This window comes from Aspergillus bombycis (genome assembly GCF_001792695.1).
Source record: "Aspergillus bombycis strain NRRL26010 chromosome Unknown contig00116, whole genome shotgun sequence".
Lineage (NCBI taxonomy): Eukaryota > Fungi > Ascomycota > Eurotiomycetes > Eurotiales > Aspergillaceae > Aspergillus > Aspergillus bombycis.
Window position 1 is genome coordinate 97,183 of NW_019170118.1, and position 12,725 is coordinate 109,907.

A 12,725-nucleotide genomic window follows, 5' to 3' on the forward strand; every position below is an offset into this window, starting at 1 on the left:
CGTCATCAAAGACTAAGAAGTAGGAGGAATATTCTACTTCCACCTTTAGCTTTTTCTGCCTTTGTTTGTTTGTTTCCTTATCTAATACTGTAATGTCAACCGCTGATAAGATCTAAGACGCTGGATTCCTGATGGAAGCGGTAAAAGGAGTGAGATTTGTGAGCAAACACTTAAGTAGAAATATTGAATAGATTACAATAGGTTATGCTTACTGTCTGGTGGGGTAAATGTTCTTTCTTTGACAACTAGGACCAAAGGGTTACTAAATCCTGCAATTGGTCAATCGCTAAGTACTCAATAGCGTGACCTAATCACTACGCAGGCTGCTAACTAGTAGGTAGGTAGCCTTCGCTTTTGGCGGTATCTACGGTAGTCAATATTTCATGGCTTTGGATTATAATAACGATGAAAAAGCCGCATGCTGCCGACAAAATTTGGACGCATGTAACATACAGGAATGGTCAAGATCCCTCCTCATGGATAGGGACATGTTTATCGCTTAGATTCACTGCAATAAATGTTTTCGGGAGCTTGACTCTGAACAGGAACATTTGTCAGCGCCAACCCCGTATACAACAAACACGTTGGATAAACTTACGTGTCAAATTTCGCTTTGAGCGTCTCAATAACATTCTTCCAATCTTGGTGGGCGGTTAGGCTTCGCCTAGGGGCGCAACCGATTGCATGTCTCGAATCGAGTTGCACATCAAGGGGATCAAAGGCATGGCACCCAGGGCTGATCGAAATGCGAATTGAGTAAGAATTCGTCGATGACTCGGAATCCTTAGCTTCATAGAGTTCGAAGCATATTTGAGACAGGTAATCTAGCTCGGGGATAGCCCGCCGAGCGATTTTAGTCTGAATACCACCTTCCAGGATGCAGTTCAGGAGGGTGTATATGTGAGACTCCTTTGTGAAATAAAAGAAGGACTTGGCATCTGGAGAGGCTTGGACTTCTTCCAAATCCCTAACAATCTCTTGGAGTAATGGTAAAGATGTCAATAAACCGATCTCAAGCTTTTCCGTATCAGTAATTCCATACTCCTGGGGAGTGACATAGTCAAAAAGAACCTTCGCCAATTTGTACAACTCTCTCAATTTGGATAGCCTGCTATCCAGCTTGGCTTTCTTGGCGCTTGAGCCTGGATATAACTTGAAATAGTGATCGTAGGTGTCATCCAGGGCCCTGAAATGCGGCATTGATTCAAATGCATGCATTCGTCGCTTCAGCCCCAACCGATGCACAAACGTTGAACTGTCCGCATGCTCCTCATTCCTTTCATGATTCGTATCTTCGTTACCTGGCCTGATATCCCCGACAACAGTGCTCCGCGTCACACTATTCGAATGGGAATAACCGTCACCTTCCGCATCATCGTCGGTGTCTGGAGGCATAAACACCCATTCCAAGAATTGCCGGTTGTGGAGAGCATCAAATTTCATACTATCGTATAGTTCGGAGAGTTTGCTAGGGTCGACCTTCTCCGTATCGCAAAATTCGGCGAAGAGCTTTTCCCACCTCTCCTTGAAAAGCATAGGGTCCTCACCAGTGCACCAACGTCCCTGAATAGAAGCCAATGGAGAAAGCTCGCCGTGTGTGTTGGAAGGATCATCATTATGGGGGTATAGTTTGAACGGACGGCTCGGCGAGTTCTCGAGTCTCCGGAAATTGTGCCTCATAACATCCCGATGAAACTTCATAAGCTCAACAACCGTAGCGAGGACGACTGAAGGCTCTGGGATATTATCTTTGGGCCATGTGAACTGTGAGGGTGCGGATCCCTCTCGCAAAAGCAGCTTCAGCTTCTTTTTCACTTTGTCCATGAGATCTTTCGCGGCGTTCGAGTCATCCAAAAGGTCTTTCCGGACTTGTATGAAATCGTCCGGAAGCTCCTTTTGATCAAGGAAAGAGCAGGCCCAGATTTGAGCTATGAGACTCGCTTAGCTGGCTACCTACTAAGCATAAGAATGTGTAGACTTACCGCTAGTACTCACTCTTCGCTCAGAGCTCGTGAATATTCGAACTTTATTCAAAGCTTCTTTGTTCATTAATTTCAAGTCGTCGCGCATATTAAGACCGAGGTCCTGAGATTGGTAGCGGGCTGCATGGGTTGGTTCGCCGCCCCATTTGATTACAAGCTGGAGCTTGTCTAAAATGAGATCGTTCTCTGCAGCGGAAAACCTCGAGAATGTGGCACCGGATATAGAGTCGCTCCGAGTCTGTGTCCTAGTTAGATCTTCATTTCCTCCTGGCGCTTCACCAAGACTATGGGACCCAGGCGTATCCTGGGTGCCTTCGGCAGGCTTCGTTAGAACCGTGGAGGCCTCCTGTTTACGGGATTCTTCTGGTTTCCGCTTACGAAACATCGGCTTTATTTGAACCTTTGTCCCAGGCCAACCACCTTTCTTCTCTAGGGATGTGCGGAGCAGTTTGAGCTTATCCATATCTTCAAGTTCTCGCTCCATTGCCACCTTAACTGCATCAGAAACGCTGGCCAGTGCAGCCTCGCCTTTTATGACCACTTCTTCTTGATGCCCCTTCAGGAGATCAATAAAAGGTTGGCTGTGGAAAGTAAATTTGAATTTTTGCTTCGGTGTGCGATCTGCATGCCGGATGACTGCTACCATACCCTTCAGCTTCCACGAGTGTTTGGAAGCTGGGGGTGGAGGAGGGGCGTCATCAATCGAATCTGTTGACGTGACAGATGCATTCGCAGTTTGAGGAATTAAACTTCCTGAGAACGAAACCCTTTCTCGTCCGCTCGGCTTTTTATGGCTATTCCCATTATCTAGCCCCTCAAACGCGGAAGAGGCAGGCAGCCCTGGAACGGTATTTTCCGAGAGATCATTATCGGGGCTCTTGCGGCTCGGAGGACTTCCATGGAGCTTAGATGTGCTGGGAGATTTCAACAGGGTCTTCAATGTGTGTCTGTGGGACACAGAGTGCCTCCATGAATGGTTCGAATCTTGGTGGAAAGATTCGGATTCCAGGCTCCCTTCACGTCTGCGCTTCTCATTTAGGAAAATATCTTTCAGGATACTGGCACATCTGTCATAATAGTCATTGTTATCTTTGACGAAGCTCCAGCCATTAACATCAATCACGTAGCTTCTGTCACCAACACGAAGCATGTCAAAGCCACAAATGCGCTGGCCAAACCCGTTCGATATTTTAGAAGCAATTGTTGCCTCCTCCCTGCTTAACTTTGTTATATACCTAAGCTCCTTTCCGTGGGTATTGCGACGGACAAGTCCGTCGACTACGGGTGACTTCCGAGTTTCTGCATGACAGAAGTCTGGGCCGACAGTATAGGCCTTGACGTCCTCGGAATTATCCACCCTCACAAACTGTTCATAAATATAGCTGGAACCATTTTCCGTAACTGACCTAGGAATAACGAGGCCTGGGTCATATTCAGAACTTTTATTTCCAACCTTTCGGAAGAGCCTCCGGCCGCCGCCACCGTATTGCTGATCGTTAGGAAAGTATATGTGAATATTATGATTCTCCCCATTGACCGGTTTTTCAACGAACGGCTTTCTAAATACCTTCCCATCCACGATTAATGAGTCACCATCATCAGACATTGCCACGTCCTTCGTCCTAAAGAGACCTCCTCCGGTGCCGTCCTCGGGACCTTCAAGCTTGACCCCAGTCAGTTGATAGACGTGCTGGGCAAGTTCAGGAGATTCCAGTGTTGGACCACCATCTCGGTTAACTTCCAACCGCTTGGGCGTAGGAACACTCATGTTGTCTAATATCCTCAGACAAAGTCGCCGATCCCATAGGACCTTCTGCATCGGCAAGTCGTTCACACAAAACGGCTTTCGGAGTTTCGCATATGCAATAGCCTTGTCCAATGGAAACCCGTCTGAAAAGAACGCAATGAGATAGTCACACACGGGCCAGTTCTCTACAGCTTCGTCGAGGATCACCTTGTCACCAAAAACAATTACTTCAAACCCGCCCTTAGACTGAAGACGGGTCAGTATGTTTTGGCTAGGTTTGCTGCGAGCTTTGACATCTAGAGCACAAACTCCAATTTTTCCTAAGCTAGGAGGTGCGGGCTCAGCCTCGCTAATAGAACTTGCAGCCGTGCTTCCACTCATTCTTCTTGGTGCTCTGCTAGAAGAACGGGTGGAAGGATGATTGCTGCACCCTGCGGTTTGATTATCAGACGTGCAGTCGGTTTTGTAGGCCTTGGTTTGGTGGGACTGTATGCCATGTATTCCTCTCAAGGCAACAGACGCTGCATTCTCATAGAGCAAAGATGCTGATGATTTATCTGTCTGATCAGGACCAGCACTTGATGATGAGGTAGCTAATCTCGCAATACTCTCAATACTGCTTTTTGAAGAGTCAACTCCAACGGAACGACTGCTACTACGGTCACAATTCTGATCCATTCGAGAGAAAAGAAAGAGAAAAGAAAAAAAATGTAAAGAAAAAAGAAGGAGGGAAAGTAAATCCTATATGCTGTCTGAAGATAGCAAGCAATGGTCTCAATAATCGTGAACTCTGATGACGGAACTGAGGGTAGCGGGTGAATTGGAACGCTTTCTGCAAGGCACACAATCTTGAGAAGAAGAAATGGGACGTAAGAAAGGGGCGGTTGGGTGGCGGAGGTGCGGTCTTTGCAGTGGTTTGCTAATGACCCGTATTAGATTCTATCAAAGCTTCCTTGGAAAGAGAGCCCAGACGAGAATAAAAGGAAAGAAACAAGTCGTGTGCTTATGAAGATAACTAGAAATTGATCACATTTCTACCTCACTTTTAGATTGAAGGAAGCCATTAACTCTACCTTTAGCTAAATGTTCTAGAGAGAGGAAGAAGAGCAGTATCTATGAAGTACGTCAGAGAGTGTACGTCACTATAATCCTAATCAATGCTTTGCTGCAAGCGGAGTCTCTTTTTACTGAATATTTTTTTCCTTCCTTTTTTTTTGTTTGGTTTTTTCTTTTTTTCTCCAGGGTGCGCTTAAAGTTTACTGAACCAGTAGTAGGCACAGTGTTGACAATACATACCGTTATTATACCGTAAACCTTCACAGAATACAAAATACTACCCTGTTCATATTGATTGACTCGCTTATCACAACCTAGGGACCTTGCAGATCTCTACTCTGGAGTTAACCTTAAGGCAAACGCGTTAACGACTTAGCCTTGGGTGGCTTGTATCTTCTCTCATACGGATAGTATCAATAGTAACTCGTAGCTTAGAAGGCCGGGCCCAAGTACGATGTACATATACACTTACCTATTTAAGTAAGCGGTATGTATGCGTCACACTAAAAATGGGTGCTTCCTTTGGAGTAGTACCTAAACTCTCAGAGCGGAAACTAGTACTATACCGTAAGGTATCACTGGGAAACGCTAATACCGATCTGCTTTGGTGCTAATACCGTTTTTCCGTGAGAAAAGAAAGAAAGAAAGAAAAAAAAAACCTAAAACTTCGTACCCCGTCAAAGCGGCAAGAATAATGTTAGTACTAGCTCAGAAACTTGTTCCGTTTTTCTATATCAACTCCTGCTGCAGCTGCGTTCCCATCTTCAATTGAGCATATTGTCCCTTATATAATGCCGTCCCTCATGGATGATGCATTTGATATGCCACTGGCGAAGAGGCAGAAAAGGATTATAGACCAAGATGTTCGAACAGGGCCACAAACGGTTGGGTCCAAAGTTTTCTCTCCGTTTCGAGTACGTGAGACAATATATGAGCACTTAACCCTTCACTTCTAAAAGTCATCGCTCTTTATGCACCTGTCCCTTTTGATCTCGTAACTGACATTCCTCAATGTAAGACTTTGGGCCTAGTGTCTCCTACAAGTGTTCCCTTTTCGTCAGTTCGTTTAGGCAAAGCAACCTACCAGATCACGACATCGGTCGGACGTTCAGTGCAGACCTATGATTTACGGCGAGGGCTAAACCTTGTGTTTATCAGTAGACCTCAAACTCCAGATACCATTACGGCTACATTCGCATGGCAAGACAAGGTTTTTGTGGCATGGGGGCATCTCCGGCCCGGTTCCACTGGCGGCATCTGGGTTTACAAGCGTGGCAAGAAGATTGCATCCCTCGAAGCTTCCAAGGATGCCACAGAACCCATTGTACGGCTCCTTGTTTTTGGATCTTGGGTCGTGGGATGCGGCAGCGAACGCATACAGGTGTGGAAAAATACTACATACCAATATTACACAGCTTTAGTTCCTCTGCGCCCTCAGGACTCATCTGGGAAACAAGTATACACAGGTCAAGTGTGCACTATGCCAACTTATCTTAACAAGATTTTTGTTGGACGGTATGATGGAGGCATCGATATCTGGAACGTGAAAACAGGAAAGAAAATTTATACAATGCTTCCATCATCTTCAAGAGCCGGTGGTGTAACTGTGCTCCAACCAACTCCTGTATTATCCTTAATTGCAGTCGCCTACAAGAGTGGTGCACTATGTATTCGCAATGTTGAAACTGACCAGATCACATTGTCCTTGCGGGTGGGTTCGTCAGATGCGCGAAGGATAACCTCGATATCGTTCCGGACAGATGGCCTAGGCGCGGGCGAAGATGGTCAAAGACCAGGTGTCATGGCAACAGCTTGCATAGACAGTGGAGATATCACAATGTGGGATTTGAACAACGGCGGTAGAGTTGTGGGGATGCTTCGAGGCGCGCATCGAGTTACTGAGGGGGGGAAGGGATTGGGGGTAAATCATATTGAATTTTTGGATGGACAGCCAGTAATGGTCTCATCTGGCAAGGATAACGCCCTCAAGACATGGATTTTTGACGAGCTACCCTTTTCACCTATTCCCAGACCACTTCACTCCAGAAGCGGTCACTCTGCTGCAGTTACTACCCTCGAGTTCTTACCTTCCGCTTCGGACGGTTCTGAATTCGGCGGTAAGTGGTTGCTGAGCGCAAGCAAGGATTGCAGTCTCTGGGGTTTCAGTATACGAAAGGATAGCCAAAATACCGAGATATCCCAAGGAGCTGTGGAACACAAAGCAAAAAAGCTTATTGGTTCGAAAACGGTGACGGGTGCACAAGAACTCAAAGCGCCGGAGATAATCTGCATCGCTTGCTCTCTTAATCGCGATGGAGGAATGGGTGTTACAACTTCCGGTCCAATCTGGGCAAATCCAAAATCAATCAATACGGATGCTTCAAACAAGACAGGCTGGGAGAGTGTTCTGACAGGTCATCGTGGGGATAAATTCGCTCGAACTTGGTTTTGGGGTAAGAAGAAGGCTGGGCGTTGGGCATTTGAAACAGGAGATAAAATGGAGGTTAAGGTACGTGAAATCCTATCTATAAAGTAGGGGTCTCAATCTAACCGGTGAAATTTGGTATCAGAGTGTCGCTATCTCACAATGTGGGACTTTTGCATTGGTTGGGTCAGCAGGAGGTAGTATCGATATGTTTAATATGCAATCCGGTTTATACCGACAGAGTTTTCCTAGTCGTGGCAGAGGCAATGGTGCAAAGCATAGCAAAGCAGTTACCGGGGTAGCTATTGACGGATTGAACCAAACAATTGTCAGTTGTGGGCTTGATGGGAAAGTGAAGGTTGGATTTCAAACCCTTTCGCCTGTAGTATGAGACTAACCGTTGCCTCAACAATTCAGTTTTGGGACTTTACCTCAGGATCACTTACAGATGAGCTCGACTGGTATCCGATGACATCTATCACTGGGCTTCGATACAACAGCACAAACGAACTCGTTGCATTTAGCTGCGACGACCTTTCCATACGTGTCGTTGACATAGAGACGAGAAAGGTCGTTCGTGAGTTCTGGGGTTGTGTAGGTCAAATCAATGATTTTACATTTTCCTCGGATGGGCAATGGATTATTGCCGCTTCGATGGATTCTATCATTCGAGTATGGGACTTGCCGACAGGACATCTCATCGACCTCTTCCGTGTACCCAGCACATGCACTGCTTTGGCTATGTCATCCACGGGCGAATTTTTAGCCACCGCCCATGCAGATGGACTAGGTGTCAGTCTCTGGTCCAACAGAAGTTTATTTGTACCTATATCAACCCGAAATTTGGATGAAGCCGACATTGCGGACGTCGGGGTTCCTACTATTTCTGGTGAAACTGGGGTGGGGGCTATTGAGGCTGCATTCTTAGAGGACGATCAGCCAAGTGACACCGAAGGGCCCATGTTGTCCACAGAACAGCTCAGTCATGATATGGTCACGCTCAGCGTCATCCCCAAGAGCAAATGGCAGACCATGCTTCATTTGGACCTAATTAAGGTAAGATGCCTTCTCTGTGGAGACCCAACCTCTAGGAGCTCTCTTTAACAATTTCTAGGAACGCAATAAACCAAAAGACCCTCCGAAAGCCCCGGAGAAGGCACCATTTTTTCTGCCAGCGGCTTCCGAGAAAGGTAATCCTAATGAGAATCTCGATCCTAATCTCCTAGCTGATATTACAATCACTGAACGCTCGCGTGTCGCCAAGATGCAGCATTCTATGAATGCTGGTATCGCAGGCTCGCGGTTCACTACACTCTTACGGTCCGGCCGGGATACCGGGAACTTTCAACCCTTCATCGAGTATTTCAAATCTATGTCTCCGGCAAAGGCCGATTTAGAGATCAGATCTTTGGATCCTCGGATATACGAGGGCCACTCTGAACTGTCAGACTTTGTTCTCGCCTTGTCTAGCCGTCTCCGCTCAAAATTGGACTTCGAACTTGTCAACGCCTGGATGGCAATGTTCTTGAAAATCCACACTGATATCGTGATGAAATGCTCAGAGTCTGAGGAAAATGAAGCGTTGAGGGAGGCATTGGCCAGCTGGAGTATGGCACAACAACGGGAAGGGCAGCGCCTGGCTGAATTGGTCGGGTATTGCCGTGGTGTTGTGGGATTCCTTCGGTCTTCACGCTAGTTTGTTAACATGAGCCCCAAGGCAGCGAACTGTTCGCTGTCCTGTTCATAAGTAGAATTTCATTTTTTTTGTATTATGTTCAATGTGTTGGTAACGCTATTAAAAATCCTAATTATACATCTTGGGCTGGTAAACTTATTCCATGGACAATAGGTCATACATGTTGTCCATCTTGCGTGGTGACCTAGGGCTGCCTACTCTAGACTTATACTGTTGCGAAGCCATTGAGCACAAAAACAGCTGCTGTCTTGTTAACTCAGCATCGGGAATCTCACTGCAAGTTGCTTCTTTGCCCAAGACTTGAACAAGTCGATGCACGAGTGCACTGACACAAGACATGTTCAGCGTCTCATCCATCATGCTAGGTGCCGGCCCCATGATCATATGTAGCGGAGGTAGATTGCTAAGTATGGATTTCAACTCCACCATATTGTCACAGGTATCCATTGAGCTTTCAAGTAGTTGTCCTAGAATTCGTAGTGAGTATAGCACTGCCTGGATCTGTGCGGTGAGCTGAATATCCTTCCAGTCAAATTTCTCACTCATATGTCCCAGGGTAAGAAACCGGCTCAGTCGCGCATGGTCGAGGGTTACAAGGTTTGAATCTGCTTCATGCAGATCACAAAGCGCAAATATGATCCAGTATGCTGGTAAAGTTGTGTCAACCTCAACCTTCTTCTGTACTGATCTCAGGCGGATTAAAAGGCATTTTGTTTCAGTCTTGATCCAATTCTCATCGCCAAGGACCACCTTATCCACAGCTATTCTCCCTCCCCGTCGGGCGAATTCATTGATGAAGTCAACTCTTTTGGGAACCGGGCGAGAAGCGTTTAAAACTGAATATGCCAGGGTCCTATACAAGCGGCCTTCAGCCCATGCACAACGCCTTGCATGGTCCTCGTTCAAAACTGCAAGGTACATGTGCAGGGTCTCCTGGACCATGTGAGCTTGTCGCCATTCAAACTGCCAGAACAACTCCGAGACCCTGGCATCAAGATGTGGCACGCGTTGCGGGTTTGCCGCTTCAGACTCATGCATGCCTTCTTGGTATTCTTGGATAAATGTTTGATAGTCCGATGTGTTTTCGGGTCCCTCGTAAGAGCTGTTTGCTCGCTGGACTAGCTCTGCCATTCCCGCATCTGGGTGAGTCTTAAGTTCAAAAGCAAAGCGCAAAATATCTGGAATTCCCAATCGGCGAGCAACCAATGCAGGACTCAAACTCGTAGCTCTTATTTGCCGTTCGGATGGCCTGAGAGGGTCCCAACCAACAATCTCGATTGAGTCCAGGGAAATGATAGAGCCCCGGGGCCCTAGATCATAGAGAAGAAGGTCTGAATCATTTGTTAGAATGGAGGAATTTACATATTTTGCGATGTAGGCACAATAGGCATCGGCTTCTCCGGGAACCATTATAGTAACATCCGCCCAAGGAAAATCTTTGATCTCAATCGACTGCATGCACAGGGCATCTCTCGCTACAGTAACGATGTTCTCTCTGTTCCATCTGTGTTTGAGATCCTCAAACACCGCAGGAACCATGAAGGGGTTCTCGGGGAAATCATTATATCTCGCAGGTAAGGCCCGGCCCTGTAGGACGTTTTCAAGAGCGATTGCACGCTTGCCGCTATACCCACTAGAGCGCTGAAGGGCACCCTGGGGTTTGAGGCGAAGTAATTCAAGTTTCCTCCTTGATTTTTCTAATCGAAGGAGGCGTGTTTGTCGCTTTTCAGACGGCAAAGCGCCGTCGAAGCATATTCGTTCTCTAGAAGGATCAGCAGTTGTCAGAATGTTTGAGATGTGTGCATCAAATACATGTTTACGCCGGTAATAGTCAGAAGCAGGAGATAGATCATAACCCCACAGCTTACTTCATTGCACGTCGGTTGTGCGTCTGGGAATCCAGCTCTCGAATCTGACCAAGATAGTAACCGCCAAAAGACATGGTACACAAGACTAGGTCCGTCGATTACAACGGACTGGACATGGCGAACTCCATCCTGCCGCTTTTGCAGCCTGCCCTCGATTAAGACAGCCTCGGCAAATGGACGTAGATGCCGTGTGAGACGGGGTATTCCCATTGTTCTGTGTCACATTGACATCTGGCCACTGCTCTCGTGTTATCGGGTAGTCCTGTATATCACGGGGTAATGAGTTACGCTTTGTAGAAGCTTAAGCAGCTAGGTCTTCCTTTTTTCGTTTTCTCTATTGGGCATTGCTAATTATGTTCCCGCCTGTGGGCACAAGTAATATCACCCGTAAAATAATAAAAGAAATAAAATAAAAAGATAAATAGAGAAATTAATTAAATTAATTAATAATACTATTTTATTAATAATTTATAAATTTTATTAAAAAACTAATAATAATAATAATTAATAAATAGATAGATAATTTTTTATTAAATTATATATAAAATTATATATAATAATTTAATAACAGAAATATTTATAAAAAAATAAAAAATTAAAGTAACGTATTCGGAAAGCGAGCGTTCCACGTAACCGAGCGTTCCAACCCCGTATCCTATATAAAATGACCATTTTTATATACTGTAAAACCCCCGCGAGATGAAATAGTCCCGTGCAAGAGGTTCAATTTCATCTCGCGGGGGATTTCACCTCACAGGGTAGGGATTCTGATTGGCCAAACAGCTCACCGCCTGCGGCATACTATATAGATTATATATATATATAAAAATAAAGCTATTCAATATATACTAAATTTCTATATACATCTTTTCTACTAAATCTACTCACTGTGTTGCTTATATTTTTTAGAAAATGGGTCTATATAAATCATGTATCCTGTTAGCCCAACGGGAAACAGTTTTCTATATATAGAATACTGATAATCTACCCAGATACTATAGCCGAAAAACTACTTCTATATAGAGATGGTTTGCAGGAAGATAACAACAGTCTGAGTTCTGTCTATATAAAGTCTAGGGACACGACTTTTTTGTCTTTTTAAAGCCCAGAGAAGATTGCAGAGATACCCGGAAGAAAAGCTGGGAAAAAAATAATATAGATAAGTACTGGAATTGAATCGACAGTCTTTTGATATACAGATAGTATAGGTAATAATTAAGCAGATAACTAAGTAGATAGACAAAATAGATAGTCAGCTGTAGTAGAAGTATATATCTATTTAATACTGATAATTCAGTTGGGTCTGTATAAGTATTTTTTTATAATATATAAAATGTAGCCGATTTTATTGATTGAATGAATGATAATGTTGATTATGATAGGTTGACTTAGTGAAAATGAAAGACAAGGGACACAGTTAACTAAGATCTCAGGGCAGTTATAAAGACAGTAAAACTATACCGGCAGAATATCAAAAGTAGAACTAATTGTCTAAGTATATCTTAATATACTATATTTAGCTATTTTTAAAATAATAATAATCTTGTCAATTTAAATATATATAACTTAGGAAAACAATATAATAAAACTATAAATAGAAAATAGAGAAGAAGAGAAAAGAGAGAAATAAATTAAATATTATATTTTTTATATATTTTAATAAGATCTTCAGTAACAATATTATCAATATTAATCTATTAATTATTTTCTATATTATAGTTTTTCTAGTAGATAAAATATTATATAATAGACTTATAATAACAGCTATATATAACAGTATATTTATTAAATATATCTATAATTTTATAATAATTTTTTTTATTAAAGAAATATTTATCTTTAATATTAGATAAATAGATCAGATATATAATTATAGAGATTATTATTAATAGATATAGATTTTAACTAAATAGTTAATATAATTAAATAAATATATTATAATTCTAATAAT

The 12,725-nt window shown here is 43.9% G+C and overlaps 3 protein-coding genes across 3 annotated transcripts; 1 reads left to right on the forward strand and 2 right to left on the reverse strand.

Moving 5' to 3' along the window:
* Positions 1 to 461: 461 nt before the first annotated feature.
* On the reverse strand, positions 462 to 4,110 carry ABOM_009786 (inositol polyphosphate kinase VIP1; the record flags this gene model as incomplete). Its single annotated transcript, XM_022536914.1, has 3 exons — positions 462 to 537; positions 599 to 1,928; positions 1,983 to 4,110. 3 exons carry the CDS (start codon positions 4,108 to 4,110, stop codon positions 462 to 464), a joined length of 3,534 nt encoding a protein of 1,177 aa, XP_022384980.1.
* Positions 4,111 to 5,576: 1,466 nt separating this feature from the next.
* ABOM_009787 (rRNA-processing protein UTP21) lies at positions 5,577 to 8,906 on the forward strand (the record flags this gene model as incomplete). The annotated part of the gene is made up of 5 exons (XM_022536915.1): positions 5,577 to 5,699; positions 5,804 to 7,294; positions 7,356 to 7,568; positions 7,628 to 8,266; positions 8,325 to 8,906. 5 exons carry the CDS (start codon positions 5,577 to 5,579, stop codon positions 8,904 to 8,906), a joined length of 3,048 nt encoding a protein of 1,015 aa, XP_022384979.1.
* Positions 8,907 to 9,041: 135 nt separating this feature from the next.
* Positions 9,042 to 10,848, reverse strand: ABOM_009788 (uncharacterized protein; the record flags this gene model as incomplete). Its single annotated transcript, XM_022536916.1, has 2 exons — positions 9,042 to 10,668; positions 10,775 to 10,848. The coding sequence occupies 2 exons, from the start codon at positions 10,846 to 10,848 to the stop codon at positions 9,042 to 9,044; spliced, it is 1,701 nt and encodes a 566-aa protein (XP_022384974.1).
* Positions 10,849 to 12,725: the final 1,877 nt, after the last annotated feature.